We start from the raw sequence: 25,892 nt of genomic DNA, 5'->3' as shown, positions 1-25,892 counted from the left end.
ATAATAAGGCTCTCAGAGAAGGATGAAGCAGGTTAAGGGGCTGGGTGTTTTATATATAGATTTTATTATTATTCATATACGGCGAGGCCAACAGATCAGTTGCCATTGAAAAGACAGTTTGTTATACTCATAGTTCCCAAGAGAAGGGGGCATGCCACATCGTGGGGAGACACATGGGGAAGCACAGGGCTGGTCAGAGGCAGAGGGAGGGGGTAACTGTGGGCAAGAACTTTACTGAGGTTTTTGAGGGAAGGAGTGGGTGAGGCAGGGTAAGCAGGCTTAGGATTGGCTAGTTTGAAAAATTTCAGCGAGCCCTGGGGCATAGGGCTGTGCTTGGTTGTCTGATCTGGCCCTGGGGTGATGAGGGCATGTGGACAGTGGCCTGGTGTGTGAGAGCTCCAAAAGGGAGGTGGAAGGAGGTGGCTAAGGGTATGGAATCTGGATTGGTTGGTTTGTATTTGAAAAGCACGCTTGCGGGTGAGTGGTTTACCATCTCTAGGAACTGGCTGTCCCTGGAAGGAGCAGTCCTTGCGGGGTCTGCAAGGTCCCAGATGTCAACGCATCAGAATACAGAAAAGAAAAGCCATGGTTAATATACTGGGGGCATGCTAGGAGTGTGGTCTTTTATACAGGCTGTGGGGATGAGGTCAGATAAGAGCTCTCTGTTTAAGTGACATTTGAGCAGAGACCCTAATAAAGAGAGGGAGCACGTGGATATACCTTAGGGAAGAGATTTCCAGGCAGAGGAAACAGCAAGTGCAAAGGCCCTGAGGAGGGACTGTATTTGGTCTGTTCATTGAATAAAGAGTTTGGTGTAGCTGAAGGGAGAGATGAGAGGGAGACAAGGACACCAGGTCAGGGAGCTGGGGCCACGAGAGACACTGGCTTTGACTGAGTGGGATGGAATGTCACCAGGTTGGGGGAGACACTCTGTACAGAGGATGAGTATGATCAGAGTTGCGTTTCAACAGGGTCCGTCTGGTGCTGTGCAGAGAACAGATGGGAGGGGAAGCAGGAGAGCAGGGAGACCAAGGAGGAGGCTTCAGCAACAATCCACGTGGGAGAGGATGGGGGCTGGACCACTGGAGGAGGTTAAGTGGCCAGATTCCTGATACAAGTTAACAGGACTGGATGGAGAGGTAGGAGAACCAGTGTTAGGAGGAATACTATTTTTTTTTTTTTTCTGGAGGAAAATGTATGTGAGGCCGTTTAGCAAATGTAAATCTGAGTGAAAATCATGCTTCCTTTAGCTGATTTTTTCTTTTTGGCTGTGCTGTGAAGCTTGCAGGATCTTAGTTCCCCAACCAGGGATCCAGCTCAGGTCCTGGCGGTGAAAGCACCGAGTCCCAACCACTGGAACACCAGGGAATTCCCAGTTGATGTCGTTCTCCATGCTCATACAGCTCCCTGCGCCTGCACCCCCATCATCCCACATGCGCAGAAATCTTCTATTCACGTGTCTTTCTCTCCATTAAATAATAAGCACCTCTGGGGCAGGGACTGAGTCCAGTTCTGTTGTTTTATTGTTTTGTCCCCAGCCGCTCTGAGAGGGCCTGGCTCAGAGTAAGGTCTCTGGAAATGTTTGTTCAGAGTGTCAACTTTGCAGATCTGAGTTTTCTCCCTAGGAGGAAGGATTCTCGCAGTGGGGCCATGTGCCCACAGGCTCCCTCGACAGCTGGTGGGATGTCCAGGGCTTCCCCACCTCTGGGCTTTGCACTGGCTGTGCCCTCTTCTTGGATTGCTGCCCCTTCCCCTCCTCCTGGTCCCCATTTCAATGTCACCTACTCAGAAAGTCCTCCCTTGACTCTCTTCAGGGGCTGCTCTCCACCTCTCCTCTGGCCCCCGTCGCTGTCTGCCAGGTCACCCTGTGCTCACCAACATCAGAAATTATTTTCTTCAATTTGCATTTCACTGTCTCTCTCTCTCCCCATCACTGTGCGGGCCCCATGAGGGCAGGGGCCTGGTTCTCAAATGTTCACTGGGGTAGGAGGTGGGGTTGGTGGCCATTCTGATCCCCTCCAGTGGGAAGGGTGCCCATGCCCAGCAGCTGCGGTGCCAGGTGCTAAAGGCTCCCACCTGTGCTTCCTGGGGGACTGGCTTGGCTGGCTGGAACTGTCCTATAGAATATGGCAGGGGTGTCCAGTCAGGACCGGAACTAAAGAGAGGTATGTGGGTCAGAGTTATGCAGTTGCAAAGGCAGATCCTGTCTTTATTTTGTTCATCATGGGTTTTTATCATTAGTCTTGATATTTTAAAAATATTGCATTGAAATATGATTTATCTTGATTACTAAGGTTTTTTTTGACTCCCCCTTAAATTCTGTACCCGAGGTAAGAGGTCCCAGCCCTCCTCTGAGGTGGGCTGAGAATCTGTACTGTGAAATCAGCCTTTCCCAGTCCCCACTGTGAGTCTTAGGGAAGCCCTGAGCTCAACTATAGATGGGGGATGTCCATGTGACCTAAAAAATAAGACAAATTTGGGAAAGGTCTGCTTTGCCGTTTCCCCTAGAGCAGTGATTTTCACTCACCGTAATTTTCACTGCATGGAGTTAGCTGTCTGAACCGGGGTCAAAAGGGAGGTGCCCTTAGGACCGGGAGAAGAATTGTGCCCCCAACTTCCAACAGAACAGCCCTTATTCAGTCCAAATTTTAGCTGGGCTTCTTCATCAGATTTCATATTGCTAAAAAAGAGTGGAAAAGCCACTATAGTCAAGTCGATGATGGTCCTAGAAGTGGCTAGTTAGGTGTCCTGAGGCCTCCGGATTCTTAATTAGGGCAAAGGATCCTTAAGCACCACTCTGGGTGTGAAGGTCAGTATCTCGAGCCCCTTTGTCCCTCAAGGGAGGTCTTGAGAGGCGCCTGCGTCTGGGCCTCCACCTCAGCCACCAGCACAGATGAGAATCTGGGCAAGAAGATGCCAGAAACCTGGACCTTCAGTGACCCAGCTCCTCCTCTGCCCTCGGTGTGGTGGGCGCATGACTCCCCTCCCAGCGTGGCCTGCTCTGGGCTCCCCCCACCTCAGATGGTATTTGCTTTCCCCTCCCTGGAGTTTTAAAGGCTCTTTGTGTGTCACGTTTCTCTCTGTTCTGCGTTTTCAATTGTCTTCCGTTCTCTCTTAGCCACTTCGGAGGGGGGCAAAGCTCATTCCATAAATCTAAGGTATTATTACGGGTGACGGCAGTGCCTGATCTCTATGACACCCACCGGGCTCCGGAGGGTAGAGCTAATTAGTCGGAACACTTACTTTTCAGGCGTGAGTCACTGGAAGCAGGTGTCAGGGGGAGGCTTTAACGAGGCCCTCGTGACTTGCATATTTCCAGTCGGCATCACTGCGTGTACACTGTGCAGAGGTAGCACTGCCCCTGCCTCCGCACTGGGTAGGGGGAGAGAGAGAGAGAGGGAGGGAGAGGGAGAGGGAGAGGTGCTCGGATGTCCCGCTATCCAGTGTTAAAAGCAAAAGCCTTTCTACTTTCTGGCCCTTTTTCTTGCTTCCCCTCAGTCTTTCATTCATTCCACAAATGTCTGTTGAGTACCTGCTGGCTGCCGGGCCCTGTGCTAGCTGTTGGGAGTCAGCCGTGAGCTCTATCGCTGAATCCCTGCCACAATAGCACTGACCTCCTTGGGCGGGAGACAGACCATAAGTGAGGAGCAGAGAAATAAACAAGGTAATTCCAGAAGCCGATAAGTGGATGGAGAAGATAAGCTGGGTGAGAGAGACAGCGCGGGCAGCGCGCGTGCTGGAGGGGATTCTCTAGGCAAGTGGTCAGGAAGGTGATGGGAGGAGGCAGCTCTGCAGTGCTCGGCAGGAAGGGCGTTCCTGGCCGAGGGATCTGAATGTGTGAAGGCCTGGGGCGGGAAATGGGTTGGGTGCTTCTAAAGAGCAGTGTGGAGGCCAGCGTAGTTGGATGGAGTGAGCGAAAGAGAGACACGTGGGAAATGGGGCTGGAGAGGGCAGCAGGCCCAGGCAATGCCGGGCATTTATGCTTTATTCTCAGCGTGATGGATGCCGCTGTGGGTTTAGGCAGGACAGTGATGGGACCAGATTTATTTTAGAGCTTGCTTTCCGCAGCTGGCCAAGGGGAGGAGCCGGGGCCAATGCAGCAGGTGTTTGGGGTGGAGAAGCCAGCGATGCTGCGGTATCTGTGAGGCGGAAGGCAGGCGTGTGACCGCCACCTGGGCGCCAAGCCCCCTCTCCAGACTGGCACCGAGGGGCTCTGAACTCTGCAAGCAGAGTAAATCTGGTGGGCTGCCCTGGGGCTCCCTCTCTACCTGGCACCATCCATACTGCATGAGATCGGGAGGTGTTCCTGGTCGGGTGGGTGCTCTGTAGGTCTTTGAGGGGCCCAGGGAGGCCTTTGGGGGCTTCAGACTATGCTCTCAGATGGCCCAGGAAACTGTGGTCCACCTTCCCAAAGCATCAACCTAATGTCATCTAGGTTTACATTTAGATTCAGATAAGCAGTCTGAAGCATTTTTTTTTCAAAAATTAAAATAAATGTGGCATAGAATAAAAAAATCCACACTATTTTTTTTAAAGAGAAAATGAAGTGATTTCACCTTTGTAGTCAGCAATGCTGACTTGGTGTCTACAAGGCTGTTAGGGGTGCCTTGGGGGAAAAGTTTGAGAAAAAGGCCTTAAGGTGCAAACGAGAACAGCAGATGGGAGAGAGGAAAAAGGAGGGAAAGAGAGGCCTGGAGGTGGGAGGAATCAAAGAGAAAGAAGAGCGAGGGACTGCAGTCTTTACCAGCAGTTTCCCAAAGGTACCTGCCCTGTTTTCCTCCAACCCCACGGGGACCCCACCAGGCATGAAGGACCCAAGGAAACAGGCCCTTTTACTTCTGGTTCCCACACTGGCTGGCCTTGCTGGGAAGCGCCGTTTCCTCTCTTAAGAGAGCTCCTTGGAAGGCTTTTTCTCTCTTTTTCACCGGTTTTCTTTAATTGCACATGATCCGCACTGAAGACAGACGTGTAGCTGCTGCTGTTGGTATTTTTTCTCTAGGCAGCCCCAGAAAGCAAGTCTTTGCTGGGCATGTTATTTACATGTTGGAAAGAACAAGCCATTTCCCTATTAGGGAAACAGGCATGGGGGCTGGGGCGGGCGGGGGGACCGACAGGGCTGTGTGCTGGGCTTCACTTCTGGACTCTGAGGACCAGGGACCCCCTGCGGATGGATGCTGGGACATCCTCCCTGGGGCGTGGCTCGGTCACTCCTAGGCCAGGGCTGCGCTCAGAAGCAGCACGTGCCTTTGAAGGCGTCTGCAGTGATGGCGATAGCTTCAAGCCTCAGAGGGCGGGTAGGGCTGGGGGTGTCCTGGTGGTGGCGGTGGCGGGGTGTGTCCTCTGGGCTCAGTTGTTGTCTCTGGTGTCTGAGGAGGCACTTCCAAACAAGATGTCACTGTCGTGGGACATGCTGCTCAGCTGCGACTTGGTTTTGATGAGGAACTGGGTCCTCCGGAACATCACCCTTTCTTGCTCCTGCTTGAGCTCCAGGTAGGAGCGGGAGAAGGTGTGGAAGATGGAGGTCACGGGGAAGGCCATGAGGAGGATGCCGCTGAGGATGCTGCTGAGCGCCACCACCTGGCCAGGCGTGCTCCTGGGTACCATGTCGCCATAGCCCACAGTTGTCATGGTGATGACGGCCCACCAGTAGCAGGCAGGGATGCTGGTGAACTCGGGGCTATCGGCCATCTCGTTCTCGATGACGTAGAGGAGGGGGGCAAAGAGGGCGATGGCCACGCAGAGGAAGAGCAGCAGGAGACCGAACTCGCGGGTGCAGCGGCGAGCCGTGAGCCCCAGCGTCTGCAGCCCCAGCGAGTGGCGGGCCAGGCGCATGACGTACAGGATACGCAGCGCCCGCAGGACGCGCAGCACCAGCCCCACCTTGTCCAGGTAGCTGTTGCCTGTGCCGGGTTTGCGGCGGTCCGCGGCGGCGCCGTCCACCAGCAGGGTGATGTAGTAGGGCAGGATGGCCACCATGTCAATCAGCGTCAGCGGGCTCCTTAGGAAGGCGAACTTGCTGGGCGCCTGGATGAGACGCAGGAGGAACTCGAGGGAGAACCAGCCCACACACACGGACTCCACGATGAAGATGTTGCGGCACATCTGGGAGCACTGGCCCTGGGAGAGAGGGGAGAGGTCAGCGGTCCCACCAGCAAGGGGCACGGGGCTCTGTCCTGGCTGGGCTACCCGGGTGAAGGGTGGTCTGGGCATGTGCCTGTCCGTGTCCTGCGGCCCCGAGTCCTCTCTTTCTCTGGCTATGCTCACTCCCTGGTTGATCCCGTGCAGACCTGGGGCTTGAAGTACCATCTCAACACTGACCATTCCTAATCTCTCTCTAGCCCAGACCTCGCCCCTGAACTCCAGCCCCCAGACGGGCTGCCTCCTGGGATGTCTGGTAGGTGTCTCAAACTCATCACGTCCTGAAACGGGCTCCTGATTTCTTTCTTCTTAAAATTTATTTTTATTGAGATGTAACTGACATATAACATGGTGTACAAATTTAAGGTGTACAATGAGTTGATACATGTATATATTGCAATATGAATAATTATCGTTCCGTTTACTGTGTTGAGAACATTTACGATCTAGTCTCTTTGGGCTCCTGATTGCCTGCACACCTGCCCACTGTGGATTCCCTTCTTAGCGATCAGCAATCCCATTTTTCCGGGTGCTCAGGACAGACTTGGCCTCATCCTGACGCCTCCCCTGTAATCCTCATGAAATCCCACTGGTGCTTCGTTTAAAATGATTCCAGAGTCAAAGCACTTCTCACTCTGTCCACTGCCCCACCTGGGTCCAGCCACCGCCCTCTCTGACTTGCACAGTCGCAGCCACCTCCTCCCTGGGCTTCCTGGTCCCTGCAGTCCACTTCGCACACACGGCCAGAGGGACTCAGAACATGAATCGGATGCTGTCCCTCCTTGCTGAGCATCCTCCATGGCTCAGAGAGATGGCTCAAGTCCCCCAGGGGCACAGGTGGCCAAGCCACCACCTCTCCCACTTCCTTGCCCCCTCCCTGCCTCGCTCACCTGCTCCAGCCCCACGGGCCTCCTCACTGCTCCTCCAACACCCCAGGCTCACCCCCAGCTCAGCGTTGACTTTTCTTGACTTTCCCTGCAGGATTCCTCTTCCCCCAGACACCCGTATCGCTCTGCCCTCCCTTCCTCCAGCTCTTTACTTCCATATCACCTTCCCAGGGAGGGCTTTTGGGACCTGCCCTGTTTAAAAGCCCTCCCCCCTTTGTCCGGTAGCCCGATTCCCCTTGCTCTATTTGATCGTAATGCTCATCATCTTTTAACACGCTTAATAAGTTACTTATTTACCATGTTTCTCATCTGTCTCAGCCCTGCCCGCCTGCCGCACTGCCCCGGGAGACCGTAGCCCCGCAGGGCAGGACAGTTCGTGTAACGTTCACTCTCAGGACCCCAGTGCCTGGAAAGGCCCGGCACGCGGCACGCGCCCAGTGGTCCATTCATATTTGTTACCAGGGTGGACGGAAGAGCCCTGGCCTGGTGTTTAGACGGGGTGTCAGATGAAGGCCAGGCAGGCAAAGGGAAAGCGCGGAGGTGGCCCAGGTGGGGTGGAGGCCTGCTGGGGGGCGCAGCCATCTAGCTCGTCGCCCCCTGATGGCTGTCCCAGGAGAATTCGGTCTTGAGGCTGCCTCACCGAATTTTTTAAGAGAAGCTGGAAATTTGGAGTTTTACATGAAATCTCCTGGGTTTTAAATGTTGTGACAATTCAATACAAAGAAAGCACTCCATGGTTCACTCAAACACATCTGTGCGCTGTATCTGTCATGTGGGCTGCCAGCTGTTGCTCTGGTCTGCAATACAACTGGACGGTGGACCGTCCCCAGTGGGTTTGGACCTCAATCTCAAAGGGGCCTTTGGCAGAGAGGGAAGGCACAAATGGTTCTACCTGGGGCATCTTGTCGGTTCCCGGGCACAGCTGGGTTCTACCAGACCTGCTCTGCTAGCCTTTTCTCTAGGAATATGTGAGAGGCTGGAGAGATGAACTAGTACTGGGTGAGGCTTTGAGATCTCAGACCTCTGGGACAGGAAGCCCCCTCCTCTGGGAAGCCTTCCTGGAGTGCTTCCCCTCCAAGTATCCCCAGCACAGTTGGTGGTCCTCTCACAAGAGCCCCCTTGGCTTGTGTGTCCTACTTATGGTCACGGGGCTGTCACCTAGACTTGAGCTTCCTGAATCTGGAGACTCACTCTGGTCATCCTGTCTGCCCTGTGGAGCCTGAATACAGTAGGCACTCAAACGTGTACTCAGGTGAAACAGTGAACCCCACTGGTCCCCCAAATGAAGCAGAAGAACAGCATTTTTACTGAGTCATGAAAAAGGCCAGGTATTTTTTTTTAAAGCAAGTATCAGAAGTTGAATAAAACTGTGGCTTTGTTAGTATTTTCCTGATAAAATCAGTATTGTGTATGTTGGAGCCAAGAAGAAATCTACACTAAATACAGGTGCTTCCAGACAGGTCTCAAATGACGGGCATTTTCTCTTTTTTTGGTAGGCACGTATAATCCTCATAGTGAGCACTTCCTGCACGCACATCGCCAGGCAATGTTCCAGTCACTTCCCGTAGACCCATTCACTGAACCCTCAAGTGCTGTGAGGTGAGCCTGTTCACAGCCTCTTGGACATGTAGGGAAACTGAGGCACAGAGACATTAAGTAACTTGCCTACAGTTACACAGCCAGAGTGGACGAAGTGGGATTCAAATTCAGGCCGTCTGGCTCTAGCCCTGCCCCCTTCATCACTACCCCTTATGCTTCTCAAAAGTTCATTTTACTGGTTGAGTGCTGTTTTCTTAACACTGGTTTTTAAAATTCAGTGTATTAAAAAAGAAGTGCCAGAAACTCCCTGAGAGTTATAAATGCAACACTATTGCTACTTTTTCCATAATATATGTGTGTGGGAAAACCCTCACGTGGTGAGTGGTTCTAATGTTTGATCAGAGAGTTCATGCAAAGCCCCTAGCACATGCAGGGTACACAGCCAGTGCTCAATAAATGCTGGCTGGCATGATATTTATGTTGAGTTCCTACCGCCATACTACCTATTTCTCCAATGCCTACACAATTTGCACCATCTGAACCTTTTGGTCTGTCTTGAGACTTGCTTCCAGAACCCCTATGTATGGGGAAAGGGTCCCAACTCAAAGGCTGAGGGTCTCATACATAAGGAGGCTGAACTGTGGGGCTAGATGAGGTCTCAGGCTGCCACGTGGCACCCATACTTCCATGTTTAAGAGCCAGACTAGGGACTCAGTCAGACCTGGGTCTGGGCAAGCTGCTTTGCCTCAGTGTTCTCAGCTGTCAAGTGGGTGTGAGAGCACCTCCCATACCAGGATGCTGGAAGATTCGCTGAGAAGAAAAGATGCAGGCAGAGTGGCAGCCCGGCCCTTGGCTCCTAGTACCAGCTGGCTAAGTGAGTGGTATCCCTGAGACTTGGACACACACCCCGTCAGGCCCTGGAGTAAGCACTTTATGGGAATTCTCTTATTTAACAGGAAGAAATGCTCACTATTTGAGGTCATGTGCACACACACACATCTATCAATAAAACTCATATTCAGGACCCAAAAAAGCTTTCTGGGATATTTTCATGCAAGGGAATTAGCAAGGCTGAGAAAGGATGCAAGTTGGTGAAATAAATTTTGATGGTATATGTCATGTGCTTAGCTTGGGGCCAGGTACATCACATCATAAATCACATCATCCATCCATCCATCCAACAGGGAGTGGCTGAGTGCCTCCTCCCTGCTGGACAATGTTGGGGGGGGGCAGGGCACAGCGCAGACCTGCACAGGCATGGAGATTGTGTTTGAACGTGGAGATGGGCAACACACATATAAACACACTTATAAACAGATGTAAGCACAATGATGGACTGGGCTGCTGCTCAACCAGTGCACTCAGGGAAGACCTCCTGGAGGAGGTGACAGTGCAGGTGAGAAGGCTGTGCACTTCTGGGAGGAGAGTGGTCCTGGGCTCTTACCTTCTCCTCCTCCTCCCTCAGGCTGGGTAAGGTGCTGATGGAGAGGTTGACGGCGGTGACGGTGACAAAGAGCACCGACAGGCAGGCGAACACCTTGCCGGGCAGCCCTGAGTGCGGCCTCTCTACCATGTCGCGCAGTCTCCGCATGCAGCGGCCCAGGCGGCCCTCGCCCTCCGTGGGGCCCTCGCTGTCGTGGTCCTCGCTGTCCAGCGGGTCGTCCTCATCCTCCCGCTCCACCATCTCGGCGAACTCCTCGATCTTCTGCAGGTAGCGGCGCTTACAGCAGCCGTCCAGGTGGTCCTCGGCGATGCCCCAGTAGAGCAGCTCCTCCTGGAAGGACAGGGCGCACATCTCCCGCAGCAGCCGCAGCTTGCCCGCCCTCAGGAAGGTCAGGATGGTGCCGAAGGCCCCCGGGTTGCGGTCGAAGAAGAACTCGTTGCAGGTGACGTCGTAGTCATCGCACACGTTGAGGATGTCGTCGAAGTTGGTGCAGGCCTTGAGCTGGCCCAGCCGCGTTAGCGGGAACTCCTCCAGCGTGGTCCAGGGCAGCGAGTACTTGATGCCGCCCACGTTGATGATGATCTGGCGCCTGCGGTCCTCTGGCTGGCCGCCCTGGCGGGGCTCGTCTTGTGGCCGCAGCCGCTGGGCTCGGCGGTAAAAGACGCCCTTGAGTGATTGGCTTTGGGGGAAGAAGGCCGGGTGGAAGGAGGCGTCGGAGGCGCAGCTCAGCGCGCTGTAGTCGTAATCAGAATTGTCTCCCGGTAAGAGGGTCATTTTGCGCCTTCACATCCCTCTCGGGCCTGGGGGGAGAGGGGAGGAAAGACCCACAGTGACTCCTGAGTCTCCCGGATGATGCTGATTCTGCAGATATTTGCTGATATGGACTGAATTGTGTTCCCCCAAATTCACAAGGGGAAGCCCTAACCTCCAATGGGTTGGTATTAGGAGGTGGGGCCTTTGGGGGGTGATTAGGTTTAGATGAAGTCATGAGGGTGGAGCCCCCGTGGTGGGATTAGTGCCCTTATAAGTAGAGGAAGAGACACTAGAGGTCCCATGTGAGGGCACAGCGAGAAGGTAGCCACCTGCAAGTCAGGAAGAGAGCCCCCATCAGAACCCGACCATGCTGGCACCCTGATCTCAGACTCCCAGCCTCCAGAACTGTGAGTAATAAATGTCTGTCTGCTGTTGTGGTTACAAGCATAGATTTTGGAGCCACGCGGCCTGGGCAAGTTACTCGACCTCAATGTGTTTCAATTCCTCATCTGTAGAATGGGTATGACCATATGATCTACTTCACAGTATTACTGAGAGGATTCAATGAATTATGTACTGTCTAAGACCACTTACTACAGTGCCTGGGACATGGTAGGTACTCAATACTTGCTGTCTACTATTAGTTTTTAAATTATTTTATTTATTTTTTGGCCATACAATGTGGCTTGCAGGATCTCAGCTCCCTAACCAGGGATTGAGCCCGGGCCATAGCAGTGAAAACCTGGAATCCTAACCAGTAGGCCACCAGAGAACTCCCACTGTCTACTATTATTAGTATTTAACTCAAACAGACACCTTGTATTCCTTCCATACATGGAAAACTGATATCACTTGCCATAAATCAGGGTCAATGTCCAAAAAATGCACAGTTATCACAACGGTGCCATGTTTGCTCATATATCAGTAAACATCATCTTGAGGATACAGGAATGAATTGGACAGGCATTCCTCCAGAAAGCCCTCCTTGGCTCTTCCAGCTAAATCGAATGATCTGTGTGCAAGCCTGGCTCCTTTAGTAGACTGCTTGCTCCCTGGGGGAAGAGTGTGCTTTACTCGTCTCTGAATCCCTGTGCCCAGCAGTGTAAAAGCTCCAAGAAATGCTTAACAAATGATTACGTTTCCTGTTGGTGAGGCCAACACGATGAGGGCACTTCTGAGAAACTGAGGTCAAAATCTCAGCTTCTATAGACTTCTTCCTTCCCAACCCTCAAAGCTAAGGGTTTGTGCCACTAGAATGAGATCGCTTATTCATTCATAGCTCATGGGCTGCATTTGGTCCACAAATATTTTGCTTGGCTTGGAGAAGATTTTGAAAATGGAGACATTTCCTGTAAAAATTCGTATATCTTGGTTTCTTTTGAAAAATCAGACTATCTGGTAATGTTTGGCCCAAATTCCAGCTGAGAAATTACTGCCCCCTTTAGGCAGGGCATGAACGCTACAATACACCACAGTCCCTACCCCTCCCTGTCGTCTTCCTAACACCCACTTTACTTCTCTCATGTATGTTTCCTTCCTGGCCCCTGTAGGCATTTGAGTTTGAGACCCCTACATGACAGCAACAGAGCTCTCCAGAATTCAGCTGATCCAGGGAAAAGTAGAACGAGTCTAATACTTTGCTTTTAAAAATCACCATTCCTCTCCCCAGCTCAATTCCCCATGGATGCAAGTGGTACCAGCAAAGCCTATCAATTACAAATGGAAACTATTTCCGATACCTGAGTGTCCATCTGTGCTATGGACATGTTCAGGGGAAACACACGCGGGTACACACACATACACGCAGCCCTGCATGGATGAGAAGCAGTGCTTAACAGGAGCCACGGCGGTTTCCACATCTGAAAGGGGCGCCTTCCTAACAAATTCTTTCACAAAAGCAAATCCTCACGCCACTCATTTATCTTTGGGGCAAGCTATAGTTTCACAGATCAGGTTTTGGAAAACTAGGGTACACCCGTGTTTGAAAAAAATGATTTGATTTTAAAGAGTTGAGTGTTTTTAACTTCACCTAAAATTGGAACTCATCTCCTCAGGCAAAGCCTGCCAGAATCCCTTGAAGGGGAAAGATCGCTTTTAAGTGGGGTCGCTTTTCAGCTCTGCTGCATTCTCTTTGCCACCAAAGACAAGAGGGAAAACGACATTCTGTTTGGCAAGAATAGTGATGAAGGTAAAGGAATATTCCTCTCATCCTGCAAGCCCTGGAGAGCTCTTGTGAAACCCCACATCTGTAATCACTTCTCTTCTTGCAGAATTTCTTCTTTCAACCCTCCTCGATTTCCCTCCAGCAGAAAGCTCCCCCAATGAACGATTCCTCATTTTTTTTCTCTCATGACCCATGTCAATTGTGAGTTAAAGCCTCAGCCTCCTATGTGGAAAGTTGTCCTGTCTCAGAGACTTGTTAGTGGAGAGGAGAGAAAAAGCATGCTTCGTTCAGGCTGCTTGTATGCAGAGGGCCAGAGGGCCCTGGGGAGGCCCAGATGCTGGAATTTGCTAAGCGAGGGGTGGGCACACTTCTCCTGAGCCTTTAGTCTTGGGGTTACCCAGTCTGATGGGTGTGGGGTGACAGTTCTGCACGCTAGAGTCTCGGGTGAGGATCATAGATCAAACAGGCTCCAAAGTCCTGCTTCTGGAATATAATGCTTCTTTTCACCCAGCCTGATACCCTCACAAAAAGGCTGATCTTTTAAAATTACCCTACAGTGTTAGGTCTGTCAGTTCTCGAGCATGGTGAAATTCAATGATTTTGCCTCTTAGGGTCTATATGTGTACTTGGGAAGAGGAAGCCATTTGAAAAAGGGGCTCCGATGGTGGGCATGAGGAGGAGTCGTCCTGAGGGAGCCGTCATGCATTCAGTCAACACTTATCATGTGTCGGACTGGGCTAGGTCTGGAGGCACAGCAGAGGACAAGACGGACCCAGCCCTGTCCTCACGGAGGTGACGTTCTAGTGGGGGAGACAGTCTCTAAATAAGTACACAGGCTGTAGTGGGTGTTGTGATGAAAACAGAACAAGGTGACAGATGGGAAATGACTGGGGGTCAATGTTAGCTGGAGGGCTAACCCAGGAGGGCTTCTCGGAGGAGGGGACCCTGGGGGCAGAGCCAGCCCTGGGAGGACCTGGGGGAGGGTGTCTCAGGTGGTGGGAATGGGAAGAGCCTGCTCCCCGACCTGGGGATGGGCTTGGATGGTCAAAGACCAAAGTGAAGCCCGAGTGGCTGGGCAGAGTGAGTGAGGGGAAGGTAGGAGAAGATGTGTGTGGGGGCATCGGCAGGCATCAGACGGAGCTGGGGTTTATTCCTCATGGGCGGGGCATCCTCAGGAGAAGATTCAGGCTGGGTTGGGGACAGCAGGCTGAAAGCCCCGTAGTCATTCTGGAAAGAGACCATCGAGGCTTGGACCAGTGGAGGGGTCTGGAGAATTGGATGGATTTGGGGTGGACTTTGGTGGGAGAGCTGACAGGACCTGCTGCAGGACTGGAGTGTGGTGAGGGGGAAAGACTAGGCTGCAGGATGATTCCAGTGGTGCCATTCACCCAGGTGACCGATAGGTGGTGCTGTGATGAGGCCTGAGTTAGAGGCAGCCTTTCCCGGCTGTGGGATGATGGACAGGAGAGGGTGTGGGCAAATCAGGGAGAGAGAGCAGGGATGGGGGCCTCGCACATGGATGGATGGGTGGTGTCAGACCACCAAAGCTGACCTGATGATCATGTGTGGTCGGGGAGGGGATGGTATTAGCTGGTAGCTTTGACCTGGCTGGGCTGGGGTGGGCAGGAGGGCCAGGCTAGCAGAGATATGGCGAGGCGCAGAAGCCGGTATTCCCTGTGCTCAGTGCCCGCCGCCCAGCACCCACTTCCCTGCTGAAGCTGCACTCCACCCCAGGCCCGAGTGGTCAGTGTGGGTAGACACCACTAGGGGGGCTCTGGTAGACAGAATAATCCCCCCAATCCCCACCCTGCCCCGCCCAAAAGATGTCCGTGTCCTTATCCAAACCCCTAGAACCCCTGAATATGTTAGATTATGTGGCAAGCAGGAATCAAGCTTACAGATGGAAATAAGGTTGCTAATCGGTTTCCTTTGAGGTGGGAAGATTTTCCCGGAGTCTCTGGGGCCTCCATGCAACCACAAGAGTCCTTAAAAGATGGCAGAGGGAGGTAGAAGGGTGCATCAGAGTGATGCAACACTGTGAGAAAGACCCGACTGGCCAATGCTGGCTTTGAAGATGGAAGGGGCCACGGGCCAAGGAAAGCAGGCAGCCTCTGGAAGCCAACACAGGCAAAGAATGGACTCTCCCCTAGACCCTCCAGAAAGAAACGCAGCCTGCCCACACCTTTATTTTAGTCCTGTAATGCCCATTTGAGACCTCTCTTCTCCAGAAGTGTGAGGTAGTAAGTTCATGGTTTTTAAAATTATTAATTTTTTTTTGGAGTATAGTTGATTTACAATGCTGTGAAGTTCCTGTTGTTTTAAACCACTCAGTTTGTGGTGATCTGTTACAGCAGCAATAGGAGACAAATACAGGGGATGTTGAGAAAAAGCTGGTTAGACTCCAGCTTGGGGGGCAACTTGCTGACCACCCCAAGACGGGGAAGCAGAAGAGCCCACGAGCTCTGAAGTCTGAACATGTGGGTTCAAGCCCAGTCACTCTGTGACTTTGGAAAAGTCATGTCCTGCCTCTGAGATGCAGTTTCCTTCTCTGTAAAATGGGACTATGAGTTGCTCCAACCTCCCTGAGTTATGCTGAGGACTAAAGCAGATTTCACGGGCGATGTGCTTGGCCCAATGCCTGACACCCTGTGGACCCTCAGTGGGCCTGCTGTATTATTATTAGCTATGAGGGAGGTTTGTCGTCCTCCCCCTCCAGCAGCCAACTGTGACTCCTTCCTTGACCTGATCAAGCAGGACTGGAACCCAGCATTGTCTGACCCCCAGAGCCCGTTGCTGGAGGGAGTGCAGTCTGGTATAGCCTCTGGGAAAGCCATCAGGGGTACTGAGGGGAAGTACCTCATGACGCAGGAAACCCAGTCTTTGGTATATTGCCCAGACCTGGGTCCATAGGGGCTGTGATAGACGTTGTCTGTAATATATTATTTACACTCAAACAGTTGACTCAGCATCGGCTTCTGGGGACTCATATCTAAGCGAGGAACGCGGCACGAGAACGTGCAGCTTGCGTCGCTTTGGTGCTAGGAGGCCTCCCAGTGCCCCTCCCAGGGGGGAAGTGAACAAGCGATGCAGATGGCGGATGCCTGGAGGTTGCACAGGAATTAGAAGCAACGGACTAGATGTAGGTTTGGCAACACATTTAGATCTCAAAAACATGGTGCCGAGTGGAAAAAGAAACAGAAGTTTATAGCACTACGCTATTTATGTAAATGAACACACACACAACATTACATATTTTACGAAGACTTGAGCACATGTAAGGACCTCTATCAACCACAGGGAGGGTGCCCGGGAGGGCAGGGGGAGGGGAATAAGTGTGGGGATTGGGATGAAGGGAGCAGTGACTAAGGTGGCCTGGCACGGGCCAGTGATGAAGAGTGGTACGAAGTAGAGTGTGGTTAGCACAACCCTGCGTTTTAATCCAGGTTTTAGAAAAAAGAAGAATATGAAAAAAATCAAGCCACTGCGTTCGGAATCTCCCTGGACTCAGTAGAGTTAGATTGCCAGGCCCCTCCCCAGAGCCTCTCCATCAGAATCCCCAAGGGGGAGGCCCAGGAATTGGCATTTTCGAAGGCTCCCTGAGAGCCTGCTGACGTTTGAGAGAGAGAAAAGGGAGGGGGCCAGGAAAGCCTGCAGACCCTCTAGCTGCTCTGGGCTTTGGCAGGAAGCCCCCTGCCCAACTGCTCAACCTCCTTGGGGTTCTGGAAGCCTCTGTGGATCCCACGCTAGGGGAGCTTCACTGGAGAAGTGGAGACCCTCCGTTTAGAGAGAAAAACCTTCTGCACTGGGGCTGCCTTGATCAAATGCCCCTTTGTGAGCCCACAGATCCGATGACACTCCCCGTGCAATTTCTTTTCCTTCTTCCTGGGAGAAAGATGATGTTCACGAGCTACGATGGAGGGCTGAGTATACATTTCCAAAGAGAAATGAGCATTGAAGCCAGGAGGAGTTCTGAGGGGCAGCCCCCCCACACACCATGAGGCTGCTCTGTGGTCAGCATCTGACTGAGGGTGGGGTGCAGGGCCTGGGGGGTAGGACTCAGGCGTGGGGAGCAGGATGGGAGGAAGGTCGAAGTCAGGCTTGCCTCGCTGTTACTACTGCTTTTGTTCATACCCATTCGGCCTGATACAGCCGTCTGCACCTACTGAGGCGCCGGCCCTGTTCTGGGCCTGTTTCCCCCTATAAAGTGGGGATAAGTGTGCCAACCTTACTGGGCTGTTATGAGGATGTGGTGAATGGAGGTTTGCTGCAGGTATGATCACTGTCACTTGATCTCTCATCCCCAGGGCCACATCCCATCAAGGACAGGGAAGGATTCCACAAACTGTTATGTGCTGATCCCAACTGCTAAGACACCTCTTGGGTCTCTCCAGGGTTTTGACCAACTGCTGTCCTCTCTCGACTCCACTCTTCCAGTCCTAGGCCTGTCCCTCTTCTGAGCAGGAGGGGGCAATGCAGAGAGAGCACCAACCACTCACAGTGCTGTAGCAACACACGTCACAGCCTCCCATAATCACACACTAGGCGCCAGGCGCTGTGAAGAGCCTTAACTGTGCGAGCCCACGTCCTTCCCTAAGAGGCAGGTGTTACTATCAACACCCCCATTTTACAGATGAGGAAATTGAGGCTTTGAGAAGTGAAAACTCATGACTCTGGTGATGAAACCAGACTCCAGCTAGGTCTGTGGGATTCTGAGCAAACCTCTCTGACTCTGCATTTTACTGGGCCCCTGCATTGCTCATTCCTGGTGGAGTGGGGAGGGTGTCCAGCACCAGAAGCAAGCCAGGGACGGGGTCTCTCGTCTCTATTTTCTATGCACAAGCTTTTGAAAAGTCTTTGCGGATGGGGAGAAGCAGGCAACTGCCCATAGCTGGGGAACCATCTTTATTCCTACTGCGTATTTGCACAAGAGCAGAGTAAGAAATCAACAAAACTCCTGCTTGCGTCAAGTTCCCAGTTGCCATTTTGGTCTCTGGGCAGAACTCTCCTATGGTGTAGACAGGCACCAGCCAGGGGTGAGGGTGTGGCCTCTGGACCACGCTGCCTGGCTCACCATTTACCACCTGTGCAGCCTTCTGCAAATAACTTCACCTCTCTGTGCCCGAGTGTCCTCAGCTGTAAAGTGGGGGTAATCATCGCGCTCTCCTCCTAAGTGCTTGGAGCCATGCCTGGCACATGAGAAGGGCTCTGTGCTGGCTAGAATGGCTTCTGCACAGCACGCCTGGCACCTCCCCTGCCCGCTCCTCCCCTTGCATTTCCTCTTTCAGAGGAGGAATGTGAAGCAGACAACTCCTTCCAGAGGGCTGGACCTCAGTGCCGGCTCTCCATCTCACCCGGCGCTGAGGTCAGGTCACTCGCTTGGCTGGGCCTCAGTTTCCCCGTCAGCAATGTAAACTGGTGAGGCACGTTCCTGTGCTTGGCAGAACAGTTGCCTCCCAAAGATGCCCATGTCCCAAGCCCTGGATGGAACCTGTGAATATGTTACCTACCATGGCAAAAGGGATTACGCTGCTGTGATTAAACCGAGGGCCTTGAGATGGGGAGATGACCCTGGATCGACTGGTGGGCCCAATGTCACACAAGGTCCTTATAAGAGGGAGGCAGGAGGATCAGAGTCAGAGGAAGAGATGTGATGACAGAAGCAGAGGTTGGAATGATGCGAGCCAGGAGCCGAGGCAGGCAGCCTCCAGCAGCTGGGAAAGGCAGAAACGGATTCTCCCCCGAGAAGGAACACAGCTCTGCTGACCCCTTGATGTTAGCCCAATGAGACCCATTTGGACTTCTGATCCCCCCAAACTGTAAGATAAGAAATTTGTTGCTTTCGGCCACTAAATGGGTGGTAATAGGTGGCAGTAAGAAATGAACCAAGTGCAATGCAACTCTCTTAAAAAAAAAAAAAAAAAAAAGTTTTTCCTGAGCTCCTCGGTCTTTGGTTTCTTTCTGCCCACCCCGCTCCACACCTGCCAACTTGTGTGATCCCCTGACCCTGATCGGGTGTCGAGGGCACCCCACTGATCTCTCCATGCAGCCCTTCCCCTGCCTGTGCAGCTTCATCGGTCAGGGTTAGGGCTCCTGGCTGGGCTGACTCAGAGGTGGGTCATGCCGCATTAATCCTCAATTAAAACGTTAATCAAAACAGATCCAGCCATTAGGCTGGCCCAGGTCCTGGCATGCTGGACCTCTGTGCGATGCTGTGCCCGCGTGGGGCGATCCATCTTCCTTGGCTTCCTCCTGTCCTCCCTCGTTACAATCCAACCATGCTGGACCTCAGCCCTGCTTCCTGCGAGCTGGGGCCCAGGTCACTGGGGTGGGGGGGATATTTGCTGGGAGCTGGGCTCTTTCCTCCACCCCGCCACCCCCAAAGAGAGAACATGCCAGAGACGCCCCTCCCCCCAGACAGAGGCAGCCTCTGGAGCCTCCCTGTTCTGCTTCTGGCAAAATAACAGTTTGCCTTCTACCAGGAGGGGCTTTGGGGTGGGAGCCGGAAGGTCCATTTCTCTTTGCCTCCTTGCAGCCCCCCAATTTGGGAACACAGGCGTAAGCAGAGGCACAGGCTTGGAGAGCCATGAGGACCTTGGGGCAGCAGGAAGGGGACACCAGCTTAAACAATCCCTCGTTTCTTATTCCTTAGCAAGTGTTGAGGCCGCGTGTCCGTGGTCAGCTGCGGCAGGGAAGGGAGGAAGGAACGAGGGAGAGCATGGTGTGCCCGCCCGTCTGGGGAGACGCAGGTGTGAGGCTGTGACCACAGGGCAGGGGAAGGGCTGAGGCACCATTCGGATCCTATCTGGAGCACATTCACTCCAGGTTCTGACTTTGTCAAATACTGGCTGCTATGGAACAAAAATGGCCACCAGGGATTGACTGCTTGCAGCTAGACTTTCTTGCCTCCCCCTTTATATTAATTCTCTTTAGAGTGGCTTCTCCAGCCGCCATTTTCCACCCAGGGGCTCCATCTCTGTGTTTAATGAGCCAACCAAGAGTGGATTCCCAGACCCTATATCTTTGGCAACCGGAAATGTTGACTCTTCCTCACATATTCGGAAGGGGGATGTGGAGAAAAGACGGCCCAGTCAAGACACCTTTTAGGGGTCCAGGGGGTTAATTCCTTAGTCTCGGTTTGAGTCTCTCAGTCCTACATCCAGGACACATCTCTCTGCTCTTCTGTTCCCTGGGGCATCTCCCTCATCTCTTGCCACAGCCCGGCTGTGTGGCTGGTGCAGAGAATTCAGAATGGCAGTGGGACAGGAGCTTAGCCCCCAGATCTGCCCCAATCAGACTCCAGGACTCCCCCAGCCTGGGTTCTCAAGGCTTGGGACAGGAATCAGGGCTGTCTTGTTTCTAGCACACTCACAGTCCCTTGTGGGTTTGTAGTGGGTCCCATGACAGACATCTTTCCACTGGAATGGGCTGGCTTAGGGAATGACTGGTGAGGGCAATCCCCAGGGGCCATCCTCACCTGTCTTTCAGACACACCCTCCCTCCCTCCCTCCCTCCCTCCCTCCCTGCTCGACAGGTGCCTCTGCGGAGCTCCAAGACAGAGGACACAGGGTCAAGCTCAGGTCTGACAGGTTCTGAGAACTCCACTCAAGAAAGCCAGCATGTCCTGGTTACCTGCCCCTCCCCTGGCTCCAGCACTGGGGCTGGAGGCTCCAGCAGTGCCAAATCTGCCTTGGAAACGTGCTCCGGGGGGGGGGGGGTCCCTGAAGTGACCCTGACTGCAGTCATGTGTGTGGGTATCAAACACACCCTAGTGAATAAACCTCTGCTTAGATTCATAGAGTCAGAAGCAGCCCCTTCCCCCTTAACACACACACAATGAATCAGAGCAGTTCCTGCTCCCTTCTCCCACCTCCCCTGCATTTGTCTTGAGGAGTCAGCAAACGGGGTCTCTGTGTCCGTCTCGTTCTCCTTGGTGACTTTGGTGCCTGGCACCCTGTATGTGCTTAAGAAGAGCAAGCACTTAAGAAAATGCCTGTGGAATGGACAACTTAACTAATACACCCCATTGGTGGGAGCCTCCCTTCATCGGTATGGTTAGATCAGTGTTTCTCAGCCCCCCTCCCCACTACCACCCTCCCCTAAATAGCTTTTTAAAGACCTTTTCTTCTTATCCAACAACCTATTCCAGCCTCCCCCCGCTCCTCCTTGAGAATGAATGCAGTAGGCGAACCAAGGAAAGGCTGTTCTGCAACCTGTCCAGTGACATTCTGCCTACACACATGGGGAGGGGGGATGTTCTCCAAGCTGCAAGCTGGCTTCCATCCTCTCCTGCCCCCATCCCATCCCTCTCCTTCACGGTTCTCTCCTCAGCACAGTGCCTCAATAACTGTTAAATGAATGAAATAATTAACGTTGGGCACTTGGCATGGTGAGCTGTGCGTAGTAGGTGCTCAACCAATCTTTGTCCAATCCATGAATGAACTTCTCTCTTTTCCTTCCTCATCCGAAGACTCCAATCCATCCAGGCTGAGCCCCTTCTTGGTAGGGAGCCCCGGAGGCTGAGGAGTCCCCAGGGCCCAGCACACAGTGGGCGCTCAATAAAAGCTTGTGGCGTTAATGAGTGACTCAATAAAGCCCACTGACAGGATGCTCCCTTCGGAGCGGTGCCTAAGGATGGAGTGAATGAGCGAGTGACAGACGCCCCCCTACCACCTCCCCCCAACACTCCCTCTTCCCTGGATCCTCCCGCGAGACGCCGAGAAACCTCTGCCACAGCCGGGATGTACCCCCCCTCCTTCCCTGTCACTTCGCACCCCGGGGACCCCAGGGAAGAAAAGAAGCTGGACCCGCACCATGACCGTGGCGAGCGAGCTCCACCCCACCGCCCGCAGCTGCTCCCGGATCCTCTGTCGTCCCGGCCGCCCCCCTCAGTGGTTTTCGGGGTCCCCTCTGGGGCGCCGGGGCCACGGCCACGTGCATCTCCCCCTACCGGAGCCCGAGTCCGCCAGTCCGGCGGTGCTCGGAGAGGCTGCAGCGCGCCAAGTTCCCACCTCAAGTTCGCGACACAGCGTCCCCACCGCGAAGTTGGCCGGGCCGCGGCTCGCCGGCGGGTCCCGGCGAGGACACGACCAGGGGCTGGAAGCCACCCGCGCCACCTCCCGGAGCCGCCGGCAAACTTCGGCCCCCGGGCCCCGCTCAGCTCCGGCACTCGGACCCAGGGCCCCCAGCCTCTGCCTCCCGGTCCCCGCCGGGCTCCGAGTGCGCCGGGAGCGCCGCGAGGCAGCCGCCGAGGGAGGGAGGGAGCGGGGCGGGAGGCGGGCCGGAGGGAGGGGCGGCGCTCGGGGCGGGGAGCGCGGGCGGCGGCGGGGGACGCGGAGGCCACGCGGCGCCGACCCCAGGCGTCCGGGCGGCCCAGGGCTGGGCCCGGGCCCTCGGATGTGCAGCGCTCCGCTGGGCGCCTTCCCGAGTCCCGGCCCGGACCGCACGCGCCGAGCGCCCAGCCGCCGCCCTCTCCCCTTTCCCCGCCCTCCCGCCCGCGCCTCTCCGCCCGCCTGCCCTCGTGGTCCCCGCGCTCCGCTGCCCTCGGGATGCACTCGCCCGCAGCGCGCCAGCCTCCTGGGGTCAGGTGCTTCCCCCGGAGGTTCGAGTCCCCGCTGGCCCTGGACCCCTCGCGTCACTGCCCCAGGCGCCAACGTGCCACGTAAAGGCTCCACGCTCCGCTGCCCCGGGGCCGCACGCACCACGCGCCCGGTCTTGTGCTTCTCCCTGGAGGTCCGAGTGCGCCGTTGCCCTTGGGCCCCTCGTGCCACTGCGGGCCAGGGACTGCACGCGCCTTGCGGCGTCAACTTCTTAGGGACAGCACGTGCCGCGCCAGGTGCCTTTCCCTCCAAGTCCCTGTGCGCCACCAGCTCGGAGTCCGCGTGGCCCAGCTGCCAGCACCCCCAGCCGACGCGGGGCACTCGGACCGGGTCCTGGGGTCCCGAGCCGGCTGAGAGCGACGCCTCGCCTCGGAACTGGTAGGAGTCGCGCCTTTGCTGGGGGTTGGTTTGGAGGGCTCTGCCCGAGAGAGGGCGCCACCGCAGAGCCGGCCTTTTAGGGTCGCTGGCCTCGCACCCCGTTTTCCTCTTTCCCTTCCAGTCTCTACCACCCTTTCTCACCATCAGAGCGCCCAGCAAGGCCGTGAAGAAACCCTGCCCTGAGCCCGGCCTGTGGCCTCCTCCTCAGGCGTGGGGAGCAGGCTCCGGAGCTGAGAGCGCTGCTCTTTCTGGGAGTGCGTGAAGAGGAATAGGGTTAGGGTGTCACGGCTCACCCGTGCCCCAGAGACCACCGCCACAAGGAGCTGACCCCAAGAACTCACTTTCTGTTGGGAGACAGGCTGAACCAGCAAAGCCGCTGAGGCGCAAGATGGGAGGCTGTGAGAAGGGCAGGGAGGAAGCCCGAGCAGGTGGTGGGGCTACAGAGTGAGGGGAGAGACCGCTTTAGCTAGACCTAGGGGGAGGCGACATTTACACTGAGCCCTGAACAAGGAGAAGCAGCCCATCTTTGGAAGATCTGGGAAGAGAGCTTTCCAGGTAGGTGGAACCGCAAAGACAATGGCCCCGAAGCCCAGGAGAGAGAGGTGTGTTTGAGGAGCAGCAGGGACACTAGAGAGGAGTATTGGGGGGCGTGTAGGAAAGGAGGTCTGCCTGGCTGTGTGGGCTTTGGTGCTCAGGTGGTCCCTGGAGTGCACTTTGAGAAACACAGCTCTATGTGGTGGATCAGGCCCCTGCCTTCCTCTCCCTTCTGAAAATCGGCGTTTATATCTCTTTTCCTGGCTTATTATCTGTCTCCCCATTAGACATCAAGCTCCATCAGGGCCAGGATTATGTGCTCTCCTCCTAGCATCTTCCACGCTGTCTGGCACAGACAGACCAGGCTTCTGAAATAGTTGTTGGAGGGGTGCTTAGGACAGTCCCGTAGGATAGAGTTGATCCTCTCAGTGAGACATAGGCCTTGCTGAAGACCGCAGGATAAAGATGGAGAGCGGGAGTCCTCAAACTTAGCGTTCATCAGAATCCACTGGAGGGCTTGTTAAAACCCAGGCGGTTTTAACAAGTGGTTTTGTTTCAGTGGGTTTGGGATGGGGCCTTTCAAACAAGTTCCCTGCTGCTGCCGCTGCTGATGCGGTCGCTGCTGGTCTGGGGATCACGCTTTGAGAACCTCTGATGTTGAAGACTTGAAACTCAACCCAGCTGGGTCTGACTTCAAAGTTCATGTGAGCTACCAGATCCACTGGGGTGGGAGGGTGGGGAGACTCAAGCCTTGCTTTCTGTTGTGTAGGATCAGCTGGGCCTTATGCGCCCCTCCGTGGAGGCGCTGTCCCCATCAGAACGCTGTGAGTCGGAGGCAGATGTTGGGGTGACCTGTGGACAGAGGACCCGAGACACTGGTGGAGACCATGGTAAGAACAATTCCTCCCTCCCACCCCCCATCCACCCCACAGGCACAGACTCGCTTGCTGGGCCCGGGAGTTAAATTACTGCCTGATCTTATCCCTGACTTGTGCTAAACTATGGCCAATAAAATTCTTTTAAATCCTTTTAAGGAATTCCCTTGGCAGTTCCTCCCTCCCTTTGGAGCCTTCCAGATTTTCAGCTCTTCTTTTTGTATCTTCATTTTCCTCCTGAGAAGCATTCCTTCCCAAGCTGTTGTGTGGAAATGGACGTTGATGATGCCTGGAGAGTTTCCTGAAAAGATGGAAATGACCTGTGTTTGCTGAGCACCTACTAGGTGCCAGGGAGGTTGCTGGGTGATTTGTGGATGTCAGAGGCACAAACTGGGCCAGTCGGTGGGCTCTGGCTCGCAGACCTGCTTTATTTGGCCCTTCTGGGTTGACTTTTTTTTTTTTTTTTAATTTTGAATTAGTTGGCCAGCCTGTAAAAATCAGGAGATTTCACATAATTTGTTTTTCTTTTGAAACACTGGAAGGTCTGGCTGACATCCCCCATGAGAGCCGTGTGCTGGTGTTGGGTTGTGCCCTGCCCCCTTTGCCCATGGTTTGCCCCTCAGCCCCCATCATGTCCTTTAAGTTACCCCCAGACCCCTGGAAGCATGAGTTGCTATTGTCTCGTCTCAATAAATTGTCTAGGGCCACCCAGTAAATGGCGAAACTGGATCTGAATCCAGGCCTGGCTGACCTAAAAGCCCAAGCTTGTCACTAAAAAACAAGGTGCTATTAGAACCGGGGGCAGGAGGAACATGTGGCGTCTCTGGCCCCAAGGAAATACCTTAAAAGGGAGTTACAGTCTGCGGTTTAAGGGTATGCTTTCCTTCCCATTCATAACCCACTGTCAGTAAGTCATAAAGTTCTGGGTTGTTTCTCCGTGGCAGAAAGGGTTACCCAGAGCTGTCCAAACTTTTAAATGCATCCTGCCTCTGGAGGTGAAAAGGCTAAGATTCACGAGACAATTGGTTAGAGTTAGGAGGCGGGTGTCTAGGAAGGGGGGAGGCGGGTGGAATTTTCTCCCTGAGCTCTCCTGGCAGGGGGTCGAGCTGGGTGTCCCTGGCACACATCTTGTTGCAGGAAAAATGCTGCCCTGCAAGTTGGGGTGGGGATGGGGGTCGGGTTGGCATTCACCTGCCACCTCTCCCAGAACTCTGCCGCTTTTCTGTGCCTCAGACACCCCAAGCAAGCCACGTCCTGGGAATTCCCTGGAAGGGAATTTTTGAAGTTTCCTGAGTGATTCTAAAGTGCAGAGGTTGAGGGAGTTCCCTGGCAGTCCAATGGTTAGGACTCCGCGCTCTCACTGCCGAGGGCCCAGGTTCAGTCCCTTGTCGGGGAGCTAAGATCCTGGCGTGATCTTCCTATAGGTTTCCACACAACGATTTCCTCCGCGTCTTAGTCAGTTGTCACTTCGGGGCTCCTAGTCTAGGCTGGGATCAGGGTGCAGTGGAGGAGGTTGAGGCACACGAGGGTACAACTTTAAGTCTTTGTTTTAAAAGTTGCTGTGTTGCTTATCATGGATTTGTT

General features: G+C 54.1%; 1 protein-coding gene across 1 annotated transcript; it reads right to left on the bottom strand.

Moving 5' to 3' along the window:
• Positions 1-4,597: 4,597 nt before the first annotated feature.
• KCNG1 (potassium voltage-gated channel modifier subfamily G member 1) lies at positions 4,598-22,176 on the bottom strand. The gene is made up of 3 exons (XM_029221514.1): positions 21,934-22,176; positions 10,009-10,808; positions 4,598-6,117 (listed from the first exon to the last, which is right to left on the bottom strand). Exons 2-3 carry the CDS (start codon positions 10,780-10,782, stop codon positions 5,347-5,349), a joined length of 1,545 nt encoding a protein of 514 aa, XP_029077347.1. The 5' UTR covers positions 10,783-10,808; positions 21,934-22,176; the 3' UTR covers positions 4,598-5,346.
• Positions 22,177-25,892: the final 3,716 nt, after the last annotated feature.

Source organism: Monodon monoceros, unplaced genomic scaffold (assembly GCF_005190385.1).
Source record: "Monodon monoceros isolate NGI ecotype Baffin Bay Population unplaced genomic scaffold, NGI_Narwhal_1 Super_Scaffold_13, whole genome shotgun sequence".
Classification (NCBI taxonomy): domain Eukaryota; kingdom Metazoa; phylum Chordata; class Mammalia; order Artiodactyla; family Monodontidae; genus Monodon; species Monodon monoceros.
The sequence above is the reverse complement of the archived record's forward strand: the minus strand, read 5'-3'. Positions and strand labels throughout refer to the sequence as shown.

Coding starts and splice junctions, on each gene's coding strand:
- KCNG1 (XM_029221514.1), bottom strand. CDS start 10,782: ATGACCCTCTTACCGGGAGACAATTCTGATTACGACTACAGCGCGCTG. Junction 6,118..10,008: donor TGAGGGAGGAGGAGGAGAAG/GTAAGAGCCCAG, acceptor CCTCTCTCCCAG/GGCCAGTGCTCCCAGATGTG.